At 41.5% G+C, this 19,665-nt stretch overlaps 1 protein-coding gene across 2 annotated transcripts in view; it reads right to left on the bottom strand.

The window, feature by feature from the left end:
• Positions 1 to 19,665, bottom strand: part of elp3 (elongator acetyltransferase complex subunit 3) — a 42,969-nt gene that overhangs the window by 9,557 nt on the left and 13,747 nt on the right. For both annotated transcript variants that reach the window (XR_004898388.1, XM_031295485.2), the window contains exons 8-9: positions 12,369 to 12,530; positions 12,049 to 12,175 (exon numbers count right to left, since the gene is read on the bottom strand). Coding sequence is in view for 1 of the 2 variants with exons in the window: in XM_031295485.2 (XP_031151345.1) it covers positions 12,049 to 12,175; positions 12,369 to 12,530 (289 nt within the window). In the remaining variant the exon portion in view is untranslated. The remainder of the gene's footprint in view (positions 1 to 12,048; positions 12,176 to 12,368; positions 12,531 to 19,665) is intronic.

The raw sequence follows: 19,665 nt of genomic DNA, 5'->3' as shown, positions 1-19,665 counted from the left end.
ACATAACAGCAGATCTGTGTAAAAGTATTCAATTTGTAAATCAGACGGCATTTTCAGGCATCCACGCTTTGCCTGTAAATGTTACGGATGAACGAAAATTCACCAACTCTCAAAGTCACAGCCACCATTACAATTTGTTTCTGATTACTGTTCTGGAATGGAATTTCTGAAATAATCTGAAATTAATGTAACACACTTAAGTATTTTAACATAAAGAACAACAATGAAACATGTATTTCACATTACCTTTTTACCACACTTTATACAGACATTATTGCCATATCTGCAGTGTTAAATTTGACTGTCATGCTAGCAAATACACATTTGCTTTCTTTAAATTGACAAAAGGGGGAACAAAGGATGAAGAGAAAGGAATTAAGGGTGGTAAAAAAAAAGAAGCTGAATTCAGTTCATTCATGTGCTAATACGACCAGACAGCAAAGAAGAATAGTGTATTTAAAACAGGGTCCATTTGCAAAAGGCACTGACTCCTAAATGTAGAAGCACACATCCATTGATCCGAAGCAGATATAAAAGAGACCGCACAATAGTACTCAGTTATTCAATTCAAGGAAATGTTGGGTGTCTGGTGTAGTGCAGTGAAGGGAATCGGCATGATTTCCAGTCATTCTCCTCCCCTCTCTACAGACTATCATGATCAGGACCGTGAAGATCTGGAAATCGAGGCACATTCTCCAAAATAGGCCACATTATCGGTATCTCATAATCTCTTGCTCGTCACAGCTCATAATCACACGGGGACACGTCCCACGTGGCCCTGCACTAAACCTAAAGGGGGGTCGGGAGGGTAAGGGAAGGAGGGGGTGCAATCTGACAAATAATGCTTCGATACCAAAAACGGAGACTAGTAACTATTTTTGGGGTAATTCTGTGCCTGCTACCATTTTAGATCACATATCAGAGCTCCTGTTGGCCGGTGTAGAGGAACCCTGTTAAGGATGTCTCTCCCCCCCCTCCCACCAGGAACAGGGAGCATCTGTATACAGGAGATAAGTGAGAGAGGATCTCAGGCTGTGAGGAAGTTGTAATCGAATTTCATTATCAGGACAGCCATGATAAAAGCAAGGCGGATGCAAGGCTTTCGCCTGCTGCAGCTGCTGCCCTCTGCAGCTCCTATACTGCTCTGTGATCCACGCTGACAATACATTCAAGTAAGATAATGGCTGAAAAGGAAGCATGTTTAAATGAATGCAAACCGAAAATAAAACTAGAACTGCAAGCAGTTGTGACGTGGTCCAAGCCTCTCCAGCGTCCGGTGTCCGCGAAAGCGTAGTCTATATCCATGACGTTGCACTTCCAGGATTGCTGGAGTGCTGTCGTAAATTCGTAAAGTTTTTTCAGCCGGATGTTGTCACCTTCCTCTTGCTTTGTGTTGGAATTTTAAAATCCGGTGGATTAATGAGGACTATGGTTAACTGCTCCTCAGATCTCTGCAGGGTAAATCCAGACTAGACTATCTGTCCAATCTTTTTTGTTGCATGACTAAAACAACTTTTGAACGTACACGTTCCACCAAAACAAGTTCCTTCCAGAGGCTATTTTGCAGCGGCACCGTGGCTCCGCTCAGTGCTTAGCACCGCCTGAAGGTGATTGTGATTGGTTTAAAGAAATGCCAATAAACCAGAGCACATTTTTCTCCCATCCCAGAATGCTGTGTGGACTAGCCAGACCCTCCCCCGCAGCGCTGTGCAGGAAGGTTAGGCTATGCGAGACTAGCGAAAGCGGCACCCAAAGCGCTGCGGCGGCAAGGTAAACTTCAGGAAATATCGCAAACACTTGATCTCCAAGGCCTGTAGTAAATTGCAACTGCAAATTTCCCATTTACATTAATTGAGTTATAGGCCGAAATGCGTCCACCATTTAATTTGGCCGAGATATGCTATAGTTGTTTTTATAGCTAGCTAAACATATTTGTTCATACGCAACTTTCGCATTTTTGAATGGAGCTAAAGTCTTTTGTTAACTTTTTATCAGCTCCATCTGGAGATGCTACGTGCCAGGTTTCATGCAGATCGGACGCACGGCCTAGGAGTTCGAAAAAAGTAGGTTTACGACATAGCAAATGGGCGAGGCCTACCGCATGTGATGCAGCTTTCATTTCATTTTTCAATGAAAAACCTTATATCCACTTATATTTCTTGTATGTGACTTTAAGAAAAATATAGAATTTCACCAGATTTATCTCTTAATCTGATTTTTTGAGTTAATGAAAAAATTTGAAAGCTCAGGATAAAAAGCTTGGATAAAGTCACTGCTACGGTGTCTTTAAATTAAAAACCTGGTAATACATTTCAGTCCTTTAATAATAATAATTACACTGGGATTTGCTTTGTAATTTGTTGGACAAAGAGGTTATTCTTAGCTCTTAAAAATTAGACCTAGAGTTGTGCCCCACCATGCACAGTTTAGGCTGTAGTGACACTTTTATCAACGGAAAAATACTAAAAAGAAGAAGAATATTAAATGCGATTACAATTGGGGTTCCCAGCTCCCTCGGCTTTGGACCCCTAATTAAGAGATCCCTGCTTCCTTAAGATGGCATCCAGCACTGAAGGGCTCTGTACTGAGAAGGCCTGAATGGAATTATTATTACCAATTTTTCATTCCTCCACTAAAACCTCAGCTGCTATTTGCATCATACTTGCAGAATCCAGAGTCCCCATTCTCATCAAATTGGGTACTGCAAGCAAACAAAACCTTATGAGCTGGAATTTCCATTCATCCGTCCATTCATTAGATGTTCCTGCTTAATCCTTTTAAGGGTCATGGGGCAGCCGTCATGTAGGACGGGCGGCACAATGGTGGCTGAAATTATCATCACAAACAAATTGCTCAGTCTTGAGCTAAATATTTATCCAGATTTTTTATCTATTCAACAAAAAATGTTTTTTTCCCCATGCACCCCCACCCCTCCTCTACGCAGTTGCTTGTAACCATGGAGGACACATGATGGACTCTTCAGAAGAGGTAATTAGCTTCACTCGAGTTTTTGCGCGGGGAAAGTCGTCGGACGACACAATCTTCTGAACATAGTCGTACTGAGAAATAGAGAGAGTTGTGTGGAGCTGGTAGTCTTAATTAGCTTTGTAGCAACTCATTTGAATGTAACGGACGTTCATTAATATCAAAAAGTTACGCACTAAAGCTTTAAACATTTTCACACAGACAGAAGATTGCCTTCTATTTCACTGTCACATTGTATTTCATAAAACGTGTTAAATGTGCAAATCTTAGGCCTAGTCCACATGAACGAGGCTATTTAAAAATCAGGGGTTTCCCTTTGTTCGTTTAGCTGCTAAACGCTCCACCTTGTTCACAAGCTTCAAAAACCAAGCAACCAAAGCCAAACATTCACATGGAAGTAACAATATTTGGACACATTGACACGACCATCTCCCATTTTAACTTGACATCCAAATACCCATCTGGCACACTCCCTTTTTATGTGAAACACATTTAAATTAAGGCTAAAGGTTAAATGTACTGGGTTTTTTTTTTGTAAACAAACAAGTTATCTTTACATTTATTTTCTTGCCAAAATGCATTATGTGTATCCTTGAGGCCCAACAATTATGTTAAATGGTTTTCCTTCTTCATGAATCAAAAACTTCTTTTTCACTGCCATTGTAGCCACATTGCCTCACTATGCTTCTTTGTGCGTTATGACCATCAACTGTAGATCAGTGGAGTAGTGCGAGTCCTCTGAGGTCCAAATGGACCCATCTTATATATATATATATCCCACTACTTCCACTTCCTGTCTGACTATTTCTAGATGCTCCCTGTGTTAAAAATGTAGCAGTGAAGTTTATGGATCCCAGGAAAAATCCTGAGATGCTTAGTTTGGATCCTGGAGTGAAGATGTTTAGGAAGCTGCATATCCCCCCCCCCCACACCCCCCCCCCCCACACCCCCATTCATGTGTCATGGAAGATTAGATATGATGAGGAAGACCAAAGGGGAGCCACACACAAGTTGTATAATCTGAAAGTGTAAGTGTGATAAGAGAAGAGGGAAGAAGAGAAGAGAGGGAGACGGTTTGTTTGGTAGAGGACAGAGAGACAGAGAGAGAGAGAGAGAGGAGATAGATGACGCGACAGGAGAGGTGGGGAGAAGAGAGACCGTGACGGAAGAGAAGAGAAGGGTCGAGTGAAAAGTTACGACTAGAGAGGAGAGATAAATAAAAAAGATAAAAGTGAAAGATAACAGAGATGAGAGAAAAGCATGGAGGGGAAAGAGACAAACAAAGAGAACGGGAGACAGAACATATTGAGTCCACACGCGGGGAGAGAAAAAAGGCAGCAGAGACAAAGGAAGAAATTAAGTCTAGGGGGAGAAGTGACAAAGGAAGTGTTACAGGAAAGACTCTGAGGGCCAAATACACATTTAATCTGCTTCTTCTCACTGTGCCGACCTGCTGCTGCCCCCATATTACCATCAAACAAACATTCACCCAGACAAGTGGTTGAGCATACGCACAGCACACGCACACACGTAATGTAAGAAAACTGCAGCAGGACACAGACTCTCTTTCTCATATTAAATCTGACAGAGCTGTTGAAGCTTTGAAGATTGGCTATACCGTGTATTCTGTAGTCAGTGCTAACAACAACACAAAAATAACCTCTAAAAATAGCACTTTGCTTTCACACAAGTCTAAATAACTCCAGCGTCTAATTCAGCGTTTTCAGGAAAACCGATAAGACAATGGTTTAAAGCCCTTCTTCGTTGTCCTCTTTGCATCATTAAACTACAAAACTGCTGCGTCACAGCAGTCCGTGATCACCTACAGTGTAATGTGTTTTAATTACAGCCCAACAAATATCAATATATCAGCCAATATTATCTTATGGTTAGTCTATATCGACGGCGTTCCACTTCCGGGATTGTTCAGGTGACGCCGGAAATTCTGCCGGATGACCCTTTGTTTGTGTTGGCATTCTAAACTCTTGTGGATTTCTGAGGACTATGGTTAACTGCTCCTCAGATCTCTGCAGGGTAAATCCAGACAGCTAGCTAGACTATCTGTCCAATCTGTTCTGTTGCACGACTAAAACTACTTTTGAACATACACATGTTCCACCAAAACAAGTTTCCTTCCCGGCGAAAAAACATAAGGACTCCAGGGAATAAGCTCCCCAGAGCTAAGTTAGTAACAAGCATTTCTGGGGTATGGATGCACACAGATGGAAAGAGAGAGAAGAGAGGAGCTCAGTGTGTCAAAGGAAGTCCCCCAGCAGTCTAAAACTATAACAGCATAATTAAGAGATGGTGCAAGGCAAACCTGAGCCAGTTCTATAAGAGTTGGTAGATGAATCTATGATGACTATGACTATGAAGAGAAGCAGAGAAGAGAAAGGGTGCCGTGTCTGCTGTATACACCTTCCCCCGCCGGTCTAGGCGAACGCTGCAATTCCTCACTCCCTAACTATAAGCTTTATCAAAGAGAAGAGTTTTAAGTTTACTCTTAAATGTGGTGACGGTGTCTGCCTCCCGAACCCAGACTGGGAGCTGGTTCCACAGGAGAGGGGCCTGATAGCTGAAGGCTCTGCCTCCCATTCTACTTTTAGAGACTCTAAGAACCACAAGTAACTCTGCATTCTGGGAGCTCAGTGGTCTAGTGGGACAATAAGGTACTATGAGCTCTTCAAGATATGATGGTGTTTGACCATTTAGAGCTTTGTAGGTCAGGAGAAGGATTTTAGATGCAGAGAAGAATACTGGAGAAATGTGATCTCTTTTCTTAGTTCTTGTCAGAACACGCGCTGCAGCATTCTGGATCAGCTGGAGAGTCTTAAGGGAGCAACCTGATAGTAAGGAATTACAATAGTCCAGCCTAGAAGTAATAAATGCATGGACTAGTTTTTCAGCATTGTTTTGAGACAGGATGTGCCTAATTTTGGCAATGTTACGAAGGTGAAAAAAGGCTGTTCTTGAGGTTTGTTTTAAGTGGGCGTTAAAGCAACACTATGTAACTTTTCCCGCTTCGGTCCCCCTACAGGTTGTCTCATTGGAAAAACAAAGTTGCTTTAAAGGATATATCCTGATCAAAAATTTGTCTGGATCAACGACATTTAACAGATGATCGCCCAATGTCCCTCTCCTTGAAAAACTCGTTTCGTTTCGGGAAACAACAACAAACTTCAAGCTAGCAAGCTACACGCTAAAAATGGCAATTTGAAAATTGTTGGATCGTGCAATTTAAGGCAGGCCTGATGGTTCTTTCTGGGAATGATTGTCAAGATTTACAAAGAATATGATTACAGCACTTACTCTCTAACTGGGACGTTTTGGGTATGATTGGCGGGGACTGCTGTGGACGAAGTAGGGCTGAACGATTTTTGAAAATAATCTAATTGCGATTTTTTTCCCAAATATTGCGATTGCGATTCGATTATTTTTTAAGCCCTTTGTCTTCTGTATTATTCAACAAAGACAAACAATAAATCATTTTATAGTATGAACAACACACAATTACACACTAGACAGTTAAAAAAGTAAAAATATAGTATATACACACACACACACAACAGTGTATTTTTTTTTTTACAGTGCACAGAGAGGAGCTGCCTCCAGCCCCTCCCCCTCGTGAAGTTGCGTGCTGCCGAGTGCAGAGAGGCTATCGTTGCGTTAGCTAGTTGCTGGTGTTCTTGCCGTGGGATTAACTGTACTAATAAAACTGTTGAAACCCCGCGGCCACGCTGCTGTGAAAGCTCCCCGAACGTCATTTATCAGAGTCTGGTTGTTACCCCTCTCAGTGGCAGCTCCTCCACTCCATATCTTTATAACGGAGCTAACCGCTAACCGGAGCTAACCGCTAATCAGAGCTAGCTAATAGTTGCCAACCGAGCCTTCAGTTCTGCGTGTCTGTATCCATTAACTGCACGTATAGACTCGAACCAGAATAAAACCCTTCATTTTATTAAAATGGCTGTAAAAGTTTTAAACTACAACTCAGAGTTGTTTGAATGACAGAAATCAGCTCAAGGTACAGTGTAGCGTTAGCATGCTAGTTGATGCTTTCTCTGCGGAGTGCAGACTGATTTGCTCTCGTGAGTCATGTGACCAAATCGCAGCCTTTGCGATTAGGAAATCGCGTTTTAACATATCGCGATATTATCGCAAATGCAATTAATCGTTCAGCCCTAGGACGAAGTAACATTACACACGGCGATACACTGGTAAGCCCAAATGAGGTTTAACCATGTATCCAGCTAATTTAAACAGCTCACATTACTGTATTATGTGAACAGTTAACTTCATTTAATATTGTATGTGGCGTTTTCTTTTGCGGGGTGCAAATGTTCCACCTAAACAAGTTCCTTTCCAGGGACCATTTCGCAGATCCACCGTCGTTGCGTCCGGAGCTTAGCACCGCCCAAGACAATTACATTACATTATTACATTACATGTCATTTAGCTGACGCTTTTATCCAAAGCGACTTACAGTTGCTACATATGTCAGAGGATGCACGCCTCTGGAGCAACTATAGGTTAAGTGTCTTGCTCAGGGACACATTGGTTGATGTGTCGCACCAGCATCGCAACCCAGATCTCCCACACCAAAGGCATGTGTCATATCCACTGCGCCATCACCACCCACGATTGGTTGTGATTGGTTTAAAGAAAAGCAAACAGCCCGGAGCGTTTTTTTCTCCTATCCCAGAATGTATGTGCCACAGCCCTGTGGAGAAAGGTCTGGCAATGCGAGACTACAAAGTGCCCAACCAGACCTAAATCATTTCATCATTTTCCAAAGGCTCAGTTTTCCCTGTCCACATTAAAAAAGCCAGTGTTTTCAGATGTATTCACTCTTTTTAATTCAGTCAGCTTAGTGAAGACATACGTTTCATATCAACCTCTCTGAGCAGAACAAAACTGTTTCCACAGTACAGCGATGTTCCATCTCTTTTTTGTTGCCCTTTCTTGTTTAATATGTAGCTCATTACAGAGGAAGACCAAGGTGTGACCCTTTTCAACTCTGTAGACAGCTCCATTGTAGTACAAACCCTGTGAATCACCAGACTGCCAGCAATTTAAAAAAGCACTAACAAAGCAAAGAAACAGTTCAATTAACAGGCAAAGGAGAGAAAAAGTGTTACTATTGTTGCATCCGAGACAATGAGTGACATACTGTATTTCGGATAAGAGTCACAGGGGTGCGTGCACCTGCACCATTTAGTAAAATATTTTCTTTTTCCTCATTGTGTTGTTAATCACTTGATTAACAATGTAAAAAATAAGCCTAATGAGCTGATATTGCGCACAGCCTCAAACTGAGTCTTCATTTACATCCTACAGTCAGGCATGTTGGGAAGGAGCATTGTCTGATCCCGCACCTTCACATTACAGCCGGGTTTCCAATCAGAGCTGCAAAGTGAGCCTGCTGTGACATCTGACAGGACTTTTTTTTTTTTTTTTTTTTTTTCCTTCATCGAGTCACATTGGGACTGCGAGTCGACTGTCACAGCTTTTCTGTTCCTATTTTTAAGATGCTACATGTGAGACTTACTTGTTACTATACCACTGTGAAATAAGTAGTGATGACGCACCCTGATGCCAAGCAAAAAGAACAAGACGATGATTCCTAATGTCACAAACAATAAACTTAATGATCGACTTGGTGCATAACTTTACTGGTATCATTTTAAGTCTGTAGTCAGAATTCTTTACTCATTTTGTTTCTCATGTATCACCTGGAACTCAAAATAGATCATTTCCTACAAGTGATATCTAACGATTTTAATTACTGTGTCATATAAAATGGACCATAGGTTCCAGCTCCACCCACGGTAGTGAGGATATAACCACTTTATGCTATAACAAAAGCACACTTGCATGCCAACGATTGGCGGAACACATTTCTTTGCAGAACAGATCAGCTCAAAACCAAACATGTCTGTGTGTGTGACGAATGTGCTTTTGATGGGCGTCCTGGTAATCTTGTTGTTAGGCCAAATACTATTAGCGCGTTCCATTTGTTCTCGGAAGTCGGATTTTCCGAGGTCAAAGTCGGAAACACGCCCCCTGACCTCTGATTTCCGAGCTCGGAACTCGGACAACCTTGCAGTACCCCAAGCTCAAAATCCAACGTGGCTGCCCCGTGCATCAACAGTAGTGAAAGCTGTAGTAACATACAGTTATTAGCACTTCAGTCTTATCTGTGTCTCATTAAATCAGTCGTACACACAGTCCTGTCCAACTTCTCTCTGTTATGCTGTAAAAACAGAATAACGCATTGTTATCGACTGGTATTTCTAACAGTGGCTAACCTGGCTAGCGTACAATGAAAAATCTGACTTGTAAATGGAACGCATTCAACTCGGGTGCGACATCATTCCCATCTCTTGCTTCTCAGTATTTATGTGGAACACACATAAATAACGAGGACCTTGGTCGCATGTTACAGTATGCCCTTCTCTCCCCATCTTTCCTGTCAGTATCTACACTAATAAATTGTCCAAGAAAGGCAGAAATGTCAACAAAAAGAAAATCGGATGAAAAAAATATATATATATGCTCAGACACCAGTAGCTCTCCGTCATATAAAAAGGAAGAACTACAATGCACACATTGAGACATCGTGGCCTGAGTCACTGACCAGCCTCTGTCCATATGATAAAGCCATTGGTGTGCGTACACAGACTATACCCAAGCATCGGATAATACGTGATGTCCATCCAAACTGATTTAAGCCTGAAGGCAATGGTTATAATCCAGAAGATGTTTTGTAACACAAACCCACACACATTTCAGCCAGGGCCATGACACTGGGTGTAGATTCACAACTAAAAACCTCTGTGTATGCACAGACAGAAATATGCATAACCAGCCGCAGGTTCGACTCCGACTTGCGGCCCTTTGCTGCATGTCATTCCCCATCTCTCTCCCCTTTCAAGTCCAAGCTGTCCTATACAAATAAAGGCCTAAAATGCACAAAAAATAATTAAAAAAAAAGAAAAGAAATATGCATAACCATTATTATTTCGCTTGATACTAAGGCTGTCAAAATTAACACAAATTCCTTTTAACGCCACAAATTGTTTTGATGCGCTATTAACTAGAGACGTCCTGATACCGATACCAGTATCTGAAAAGCCTCCGATACTGCCTAAAATGGTATCAGAATCGGCAACTACTGGAGTTTATGCACCAAATTGATATCACGTAATTTAGCCCTGAAGAAAATCTACTTTAAGATACACACTGGTATCGGATCAGTACTCTGTATCGGCCAATACGCAAGTTCAGGTTTCGGTATCGGGAAGCAAAAAATGGTATCGGACCAGCTCTACTATAAACGCACGCGCGTTCTGTGATTTGGGCCTCGGGCCGCTCCGTAGTTTGGAAAATTGGGAAGGTTGAAGCAGCAGTAATGGTGTGGGTGGCTAGCAGAAACAAACCTCCTTGAGCAGAAATGGATACGCTTTCTAATTTTCAATGGCAAGTTCAGTTTCAAAGCCCTTCCAGATGGTTCAGGCATAGACAAGCACATTTGTAAAATATCCCCTTTAAAGTACATTTAGAACAGATAAGAAATGTGTCATTAATCGCGAGTTAACTATGGACAATCATGCGATTAATCACCATTAAATATTTCAATTGACTGACAGCCCTAATTGATACATAAAGCTGTGTGTATGCATGTGCGCAAGACTCATTCCCACTCCCACAGTTAGCCAAAAATAGATGAAGACACCCTCCCAATCAACTGCATATCAATACCTCTATCGGTTTCCTCACTCTTCACTCCTGCCAATAAAAAGACCAGCAAGGAAGAAGTGCAATTTTGCCTATTGTGCCACATCAGCGAGGTTCTCCAACTATGCAAGAGCAGACGTCATTACACGCGGCTGTGGCTATTAATAGCGCCCATATCTTATCTGATCTCATGCACCTGTACGCCATCATCAGCCGTGATATCTTAATCATCACTATCAAACGTCAGAAAGATAAGTGATGCGTTTAGTTTATAGCGTTGATGTCAAAACAGACTCAGACACAAAGTGCTTCACAATAGAGGATAGAATGAAAACAGCAACACAGGGAAATACAAGTATGACTCTAAAGTTATAAAAATAAAAAAGAATGATACACTTTGATCATACAACTGTACTTGATAAATGTGCCTTCGATGGGCATTTTAGAAAGCACTACACTTCTAAAAACAATTATGAATCCTGATATTTGTCGTGACCATCCAGTAATTAAATGATACTGTGATACAGATTGTATGCAATATCGCCCGGAACCAAATGCCTCTGGAACTTCGGTCAGTATTACTGTACAGCTTAACCTAATGCTGAGCACATCATGTCTTATGGTTTATTCACAGTGTTTCATACCAATAAGAACATTTTTATTTTGTCTTCTATTTAGGAGCAAAATGCTACTCTGTGGGGTCAAACATGGTATGCAAGATTTATTCATAGTTACCAATTAGTTTTCTTTTTCCGAATTCAAATCGAGATACCACTTTTTGGGAGCGGTTCCCTTTCTCCCGGTTCTCTCATTATTACAAAACCTGCTATTACAACAACTCTTACTAACTAAGCTAACACTGTTGGACAGCTGTGTGGTCTTACAAAATGGAGGCCTGGCAGCCAGGATAGACCAGAGAGCCCAACATTCGCGAGCTGAAAAACAAAAAAACTGACTTCCCAAACCTTACTTACTCCTGAAGGTATAACATATAAATAATCAGTTTAAAGGTCCCATGGCATGAAAAGTTCACTTCATGAGGTTTTTTAACATTAATATGAGTTCCCCCAGCCTGCCTATGGTCCCCCAGTGGCTAGAAATGCCCCCCCCCCCCTCACCTCCTCAATAGCATTTAAAGCTACAGACACAGAAATGGCACGTCCTAAGGAAATCTCATTATGGGACTGGCTCTAGTGGCTGTAATTTCGGGAAAGAGACTTCAGTTGCAGTATTAGGGGACCACTACGGCCTATATACAAGCATCCAAAAAGCAGCATGTCATAGGACCTTTAAAATGACAACAAACCATATATATGAAATGCTTACAATGAACTGCTCCACATCCCTCTCCATGCCCACGTTAGGCAGATCTGGCATCATGTGGGCGACTACTTTGAAGCCGGCGTCCTTTGAAAGGTGGAAAGACTCGCAGACAGCTCGCACCGTGTGCCCTCTGGAAGAAACACGCATGTACAAATACACCGTTTAATTATAAAAGCCTGAAGGTAAAAGAATAGAAATACAACATCATTTATCCTTTCCACACCATCAGAGTGGCTGCTATCTGGCTATGTCTGCTTTCTTATCTACATCCGTCCAGTTTATTTATTTATCCGTTTATTATTATCAGTCCCCGACCTACTGACCTGTTGGTGTCTCGGGCCACGTCTTCATACACACTCTGGACTCCTATCTCCAGCCGCGTGCAGCCGTAGCCCAGCATGTCGCTGAGGTGTCGCTTCAGGCAGTAGTCAGGCCGCGTCTCGATGGTGATTCCCACACACTTGGTGTTACTGCGCTCCGAGTACCTGCAGGACAACACTGTCTCAGTCATTTCTCTTTAGATTATTCCTGCTCTTAAAGGGTCATTTCAGTTCTTTTTCAACCTGGACCCTATTTTCCCATGCATTGGTGTCTAAATGACTAATGTGAACAAAAATCGTTGAAATTGGTCCGGTATTGAGCGAGAAAGCTGTAATCGGCAGCAGCGAACCGGGCTGCAATATAATCACATAGGGCAAATTTGCTGAGGGCAAAGTGCTGTTTTGGCCACCGACAGGCTCAGATTATTACTGTATGTGTCTGACAACATCATGGAAAAGATCCCTACAGAGATAGGCATTATTGTTAAAGAGTAAGATCCTTTTTATTAAAGAGCCAGTAACAACTCCAAAATCGCCATCGCCTAACTCACCAGTCTCCATTAAATAAGCTTGATGGTGTTTTTTGCCTCCAACGGCACCTTCCAGGCAGCTAAACCTAACCTTAACCCTAAACATAACCATTGTCGCGCTGCCTGGAAGGAGACGTTGGGGGCAAAAAACACCAAAGACCTTTAAATAACCAATACTTTTAGTACGTAGAACCGGCATATTTTTTTACATGTAATTGGGTAAATCATAGGGCTGCACGATATGACCTAAAATCAAAATCACGATTAATTGCACATTTTACCTCGATAACGATAAATAATCACGTTGTTCTAAATCGTCTTTTCTGAAGCCAAAATGTTTCCAGACGACGGACGCTGCATTTCTTTTGGGCACAAGTTGCTCAGTTGACTCGGACTATGTGTTAGCCTCCATTATGCTTTCCACGCGGCTGACTGGTCCGGCCGAAGTCACGTGACTACACATGCGGTCAAACGCTTTTAGGGATAAAGTAGGCCTATCAACAGAAATAAATTATCAAAATTATCGTCCTGGGAAAAATACGCTGATAACAGCTTCAGAATTTCGATGTCGATACATTTTCGATTAATCGTCCAGCCCTAGTAAATCATGTGTTCATTTCAACCAAACGAGAATGGAGAATGTGGTACAAGTGGAAAGACAAACCAAGATGGCTTTAAATGGTTTTATTTTGTTTCTGTCGACTTTGAATGAAATATATTTTACGATGAGAATATTACTGTTTATTCAAATGGAGTCTGGTGGATTTGGCAAGAGCACATTCGGGGATGTCTCATGTTAAACAAAAAGGTCTATCTCTGTAGGGATCCTTTCTATAATGTTGTCGGACACTTGGAATAATAATCTGAGCATGTCCGTGGCAAAACAAGCATGTTTGCCCATTAACTTACACACATTTGTTTTTTTACGTAGCTTTTTTCGCCGCTGTCTTGCTTAATACTGGCACTATTTCAAAGATTGTTGTTCCCATCAGTCTCTTTGACACAAAAACACAGGAAGATAGGGTGCAGGTTCGAAAAAAAATGCCAAAGATACCCTTTAATATGCTTACATCCTATAATATAATTCTTGCTTTGATATAATAACATTTTCTGAATTTGACTATTTAGTCTTATTGACTATGTTCTGGGATCATTAAGCAACATCAATTTACATGCTGCAAGTTGGCACGGCTCATTATCCGAACACTAACCTCACATTAAGAACACACTAATGCAATAAATTCAACAGAGGATAGAAGAAAATGTGTGTAATGCAAATGTGAAATGAGACATTAATGAGCGTTTACTTCGTGTCAAAAGAAAGTTAAATACTTAGACTGTTCAGTCAATTAAAAACTCCCGACTGTAAAAGGGATGTAGATTATTATAGTGCCGCAATTAATTATTTTCATTTTTGATTAACCTGTCCATTATTTTCTTGATTCATTAATTAGTTGTTTATGGACGGGTCTCTATAAAATGGTGAAAATTGTCGATCAGTGTTTCCCCAAAGCCCAAGATGACGTCCTCAAATGTCTTGTTTTGTCCACAACTCAAAAACATATTCAGTTTAGTGTCACAGAGGAGTGAAGAAACTAGAAAATATTCACATTTAAGAAGCTGGGATCAGAGAATTTATTTACTTTTTTTAATCGATTACCAAAATAGTTGCCGATTCATTTAATAAGTTGGCAACTTATCGATTCATCTTTGCAGCTCTAGTAGGATATTGCTTCTGATAACATTTTAAGTTATTCTTTCACTGTATTTAAAAAGCTTAGTATCAGTATCTATCAATCAATTAAAGTGTCTATAAACAATATTTTTTGTAATAACAAGGGATCAAATGACTGTGTGTATTGAAAGGAGTCCCTTGTATACATATCACTTGACTGCAGCTCCCCTCGGCTCTACATAGCATTCAGCTCCTTGTTGTGGTTTAGGGAGCAGTTTGCTAACACGTTCACCATGTTGACTTCATCAGTTGATCATTTGTTAATGCTGTGTTCCCGCCTTAGTGCACAGCCCCCAAATGGGGAAAAAAACCCAGTTAATGTAGCTTTTAATTAATCAATCTGTGCTGATCGAGTCCAAGGGACTGAGGGGCTGAAGACGGCATTGAGCAACAGGAGTCAGCTGTTCGATAGCATTAATTAGACAAGCTACCCAAATGATTTTTTCCCATGAATGATCTTTTCCCCCCCATCAATTACCAATCATTACTAGTAATCTCAAAATAAAATGTCTGATATGAAATATTGAATTAGTGTTTATACATGTCTTTTGTGATCAAGTTTTCCCTTTCTTTTCACTGGAGGCCAACGCAAAAGTAAAAAGGAGATTCTGAGTCATAATGTCAATCATCGACCAACACACATAACTCACTGAGCATGCAATATTCTTACTAAATCATACTTGTCCAATCATCGGGCCAAATACATTACTGTATAGCAGTCAGCAACTGCTCAAAATGCGTCGTCCAGTCCTTAAACTCTCTTCACTGTGTCCCCCCCATCCCAATTACTTAGCTTTCAGTAAAATATTAAATATTTGGAAAACTGTACATTGTATGATCATCAAGCTGATCCCCCCCTAACAAAGAACAAGTAGACTTTATATTTCACAACTACTGTTTTCCGTCAGATCGTTTATAGATTTCGACGTTTCCAACCGCAACTGACGGCAGCTTCATTTCACAGGAGAGAGCGAACGTACAGACACGAGCGGAACATAGCGAGTGCTCTGTTGTTGCAGGAAACATTAAGCTATTACACAAACTCCCGGGCAGTTCAGTGCTTTTATTTCCTTTTTTTAACCTCATGGTGTTTCAAAACTTTCTTGTGGCAGCGAAAGAGGCAGTGATGTTTAAACCATAGCTCAAAACACACCGAAAAGTCAGATCGCCGGTTACATGATTGGCCACCGCAGCATGACGTGGGGTTGCATTTCTCCAAAAGCTGAGTCGGTCTCAACATTTCGCCTGTCGTGTGACCGAGACTCCTAGGAGACTCTTGCGTGTCCACAGAGCGGCAGGTCTGCTGATTAAAGCAGCCAGATGTAGAAAGGGGCTTTAAGTGACGCAGTACAATCCCTTGTAATTCTTTGAATGTACTCTCGAGACAGATATTTTCTGAGCTTCATCTAGCCTGAAATGTGACTCCGCTGCTACTTCTAAACTTATTTGAGTCACTGATCGAAATCCTCAAAACAACACAAGCGAGCGAAACAGACACATTTCATCCAAGCACACCAGCCAGCTGTCATTTGCTCCTCTCCAGCTGTTCCAATGACCATTAGCCCCCTCCTCATGCCAGCACATATTCCTTCTGATTCAGTATGTGCTGGCAATAAATGTCCATCTTTTACAGTCTGCTGGCTGATTTACACCAATTACACGAGTTTATGCTCCAGAGAGGATGATCAGATTGTATGAGATGAATCAATAAAAAGTCTATTATCTCAGGCGATTATCTCGAGGTATCTCACTCTCTCTCGAGGGGAGCATGTGGTGACTGACACACACACACACACACACACACACACACACAGATAAGGGCTGTCCCCAGCCAAACCAAGTGCCCCCCCCTTCACAAACTGAGCAAAAGCCACCACAATTACCCCAAACACACACACACACACACACACACACACACACACACACACACACACACAGAGAGATAAGGGCTGTCCCCAGCCAAACCAAGTGCCCCCCCCTTCACAAACTGAGCGTCAGCCACCACAATTACCCCAATCATAACATCTTAACGAAGAATGCTGATAGCAGAGCAGACAAACTCACATCTATAAGCCTACTCACACACACTCACAGACACGGTAGAGACACACACACACACACACAGTTACTGGCCTCTCCACTCTTATCGGACTTTTGGGAATTAAATAGCCCCCGCTGACAAACAAAGCGCCCCAGTCCTGTGAGAAAGCCATTATTTGGTCAAATGGTCTGTATGACGTCTTCATCTCTTCAACAAATGGGTATTTCTACTTTGACTTTGACCTGTCTCCAAGTCATCTAAGAAGTTGCTACTCATCCATACTGAGCAGGTGGGCGGCTAAATCCATTCAAAGCTGGCCTAACTCGGTGAGTAAGAATTCGATGGGAGTAACTGAGGAGGACTTATTGAGAGTGGCCTCGCTTATTTTCCTCTAGAATTCAGAATGGGTTCATTCAACAGCTTTATGTGTGGGGATAATCATCATCCCTTAGCTTCCTACAGGATGTGTGTGGTCTTTCGTTGTGGTAAGTTAAATGGAAAGAGGGATAGGGTCAAGTGGATGTAAACTCATTATGGTGTAAATGCCCATAAACATATGGTACAATACTTCCCATGTAGAATAGTACACACAGAAACACAGTTTTTTTGAGCCGGGGATGGTTCTGAGGATAAGCACAGGGAGGAAAAGGGACGTAATGCTAAAGTTCTTATTTATAGTCTCTGTGAAATTCTAAGAATGGTAGAACGGCTCCCTCTGGTGGAGACTGCACAGACTGCATGTGTGTGTGGTTTGCCAGCTGCACAGCAGCAGAGAGAAAAGCACTCCAGAGCATACTAAAAGATCCATCTCACCCCGGACACTTTCTTTTTTGAAACTGACGTTTCAGGACTATTAAAACACAGACAAAACAGACTCTGAGACTCCAAAAGCCATAACTGCACTTAACGCTAATTTATGGATTGTATTTTATGAAATGTTTTTTTTAACAATCTACAGTTTATGTACTTATTAGCCACTGTTTAGAGCTTTTATTTATTTATTTATATATTTAGTGTATGGATGAAAAGTAATACTGTATATAAATAAAGTCTGATTGATTGATTCTTGAGTTTTAAGAATAATTTGTGCTTTGTATGTGTGGTATGTCTGTGTTTTTGTGTCTTCACTTCCTTTTTTAAAATACCTTCTGTCTCTTTTTATATATTTTATAGTGACTTTAAGAGGCTCTTTTATATTGATTTATTAACCTTTTGTTGCACTGTAGCTGATGTTTTGCACTGATAGGACTGCATCCAATTTCATGACAATAAAGACTATTCTATTATGTGAAATATTCCCATATGGTACTTACTGTAGCAGTTGCAATGTACAACACGTACAGTACAAATACTGACTGGGGTTAACCTTTTATACAGAGGATAAAAAAAGATGACGATGAAGATATAACAATATCAGAATCCTGTCAAAATTGCCAGTAATGTTGCTTTTTATTTGCCGTTCTAAACTCCGGTGGATTTCTGAGGACTATGGTTAACTGCTCCTCAGATCTCTGCAGGGTAAATCCAGACAGCTAGCTAGACTATCTGTCAGAATGTTGTGTGGACTGGCCAGAACTTCTTCCGCAGCACTGTGGAGATAGGTCTGGCAATGTGAGACTACACTAACTGCAACTCCATGTGTTCTGTTGTGTTGTATCTATCTTTAGCTGTTGTATTGTGTCTCAGCCATTGAAAAAAAACTTCTACTACTGCTACTGTAGTGTGCTGTCATATTGGCATGAAACAAAGAGGAGGACACGGGCTGAAGCCTCAAGTTACTGTGTACCCAGTCTGAATCCACGACATTAACCGGATAATCGCTGGAACATCCGTTGCCGCCGGATCTTCCGCCTAATGTCCCTCGTCTTGCAAAACTCTGTTGGTTTCCCGAAACAACAACCAATTTTGAGCTAGCAAGCTATTCGCTGAAAATGGCAAATTAAGAAGAAAATGTGGATCGCGCAACAAGGCAGGCCTGCTTGGTCAATTTGGGAAATTATAGTGAAGATTTACAAAGGATACTGTTATGTTTACGGGATTTACTCTCTAACTGGGACGTTTTGGGACCGATTGGGGGGGGATTTGCTATGGACAAAATACACACGGCGATACACTGGTAAGAGCCAATGAGGTTTAACCATGTATCCAGCTAATTTAAATACCTCACGTTACTGTATTGTGTCAACAGTTAACTTCGTTTAATGTTGTATGTGTATTGCGGGGTGCAAATGTTCCACCTAAACAAGTTCCTTCCCGAGACCAATACATAGTTACGCCGTCGCTGCGTCCGTAGCTTAGCGCCGCCCAAGACGATTGTTAATGGTTTAAAGCAGGGGTCACCAACTGGCGGACTCCGGTCCAAAACCGGACCGCAGGAGGCTTCCATCCGGATCGCGAAGCCTTTTGACGCAACTGGGAAATATATGTAAATGATATGGGTATTTATCTTGTCAAAAAAAGGAATTTTCAACAGGCAGAACGAGGCCAGCTCCGTAGAGCTGTATGGGTCCTGTGACAGCCTGCGAATGTTTGTTGCCGTTGCTAGGTTGCAAAAACACACGGCAGAGACGCAAGCTGACCGAAGGTACACAGGTACGCAAAACAATAGAAGAACATGGCATTACCAAAATAAAGAAAGGTTGACAGTGAAAACCCAGTCTTCAGAGATGAGCGGACAAAAAATATGCGTTTAATCTTCCTGCTCTATCTATCTTCCTGAGTTCTACGAGGCCGGTGTGCCTCATTTGCATGGAGTCTGTTGCGATTGTCAAAAGTGGAATTGTTAAACACCACTATGAAACTAGACACAGACACTTGGAGAAAACTTAGCCACAGCAGTCTGAGGTAGGGCTGGGCGATATGGAGAAAATCAAATATCATGATATTTTTGACCAAATACCGCGATATCGATACCGCAACGATATTGTAGTGTTGACTATTGGTGCTTTCACAAAATATTTACACAATGAGATTTTTGATAAATAATCGTCAGTA

This window comes from Sander lucioperca, chromosome 9 (genome assembly GCF_008315115.2).
Source record: "Sander lucioperca isolate FBNREF2018 chromosome 9, SLUC_FBN_1.2, whole genome shotgun sequence".
Taxonomy (NCBI): Eukaryota; Metazoa; Chordata; class Actinopteri; order Perciformes; family Percidae; genus Sander; species Sander lucioperca.
The sequence above is the reverse complement of the archived record's forward strand: the minus strand, read 5'-3'. Positions and strand labels throughout refer to the sequence as shown.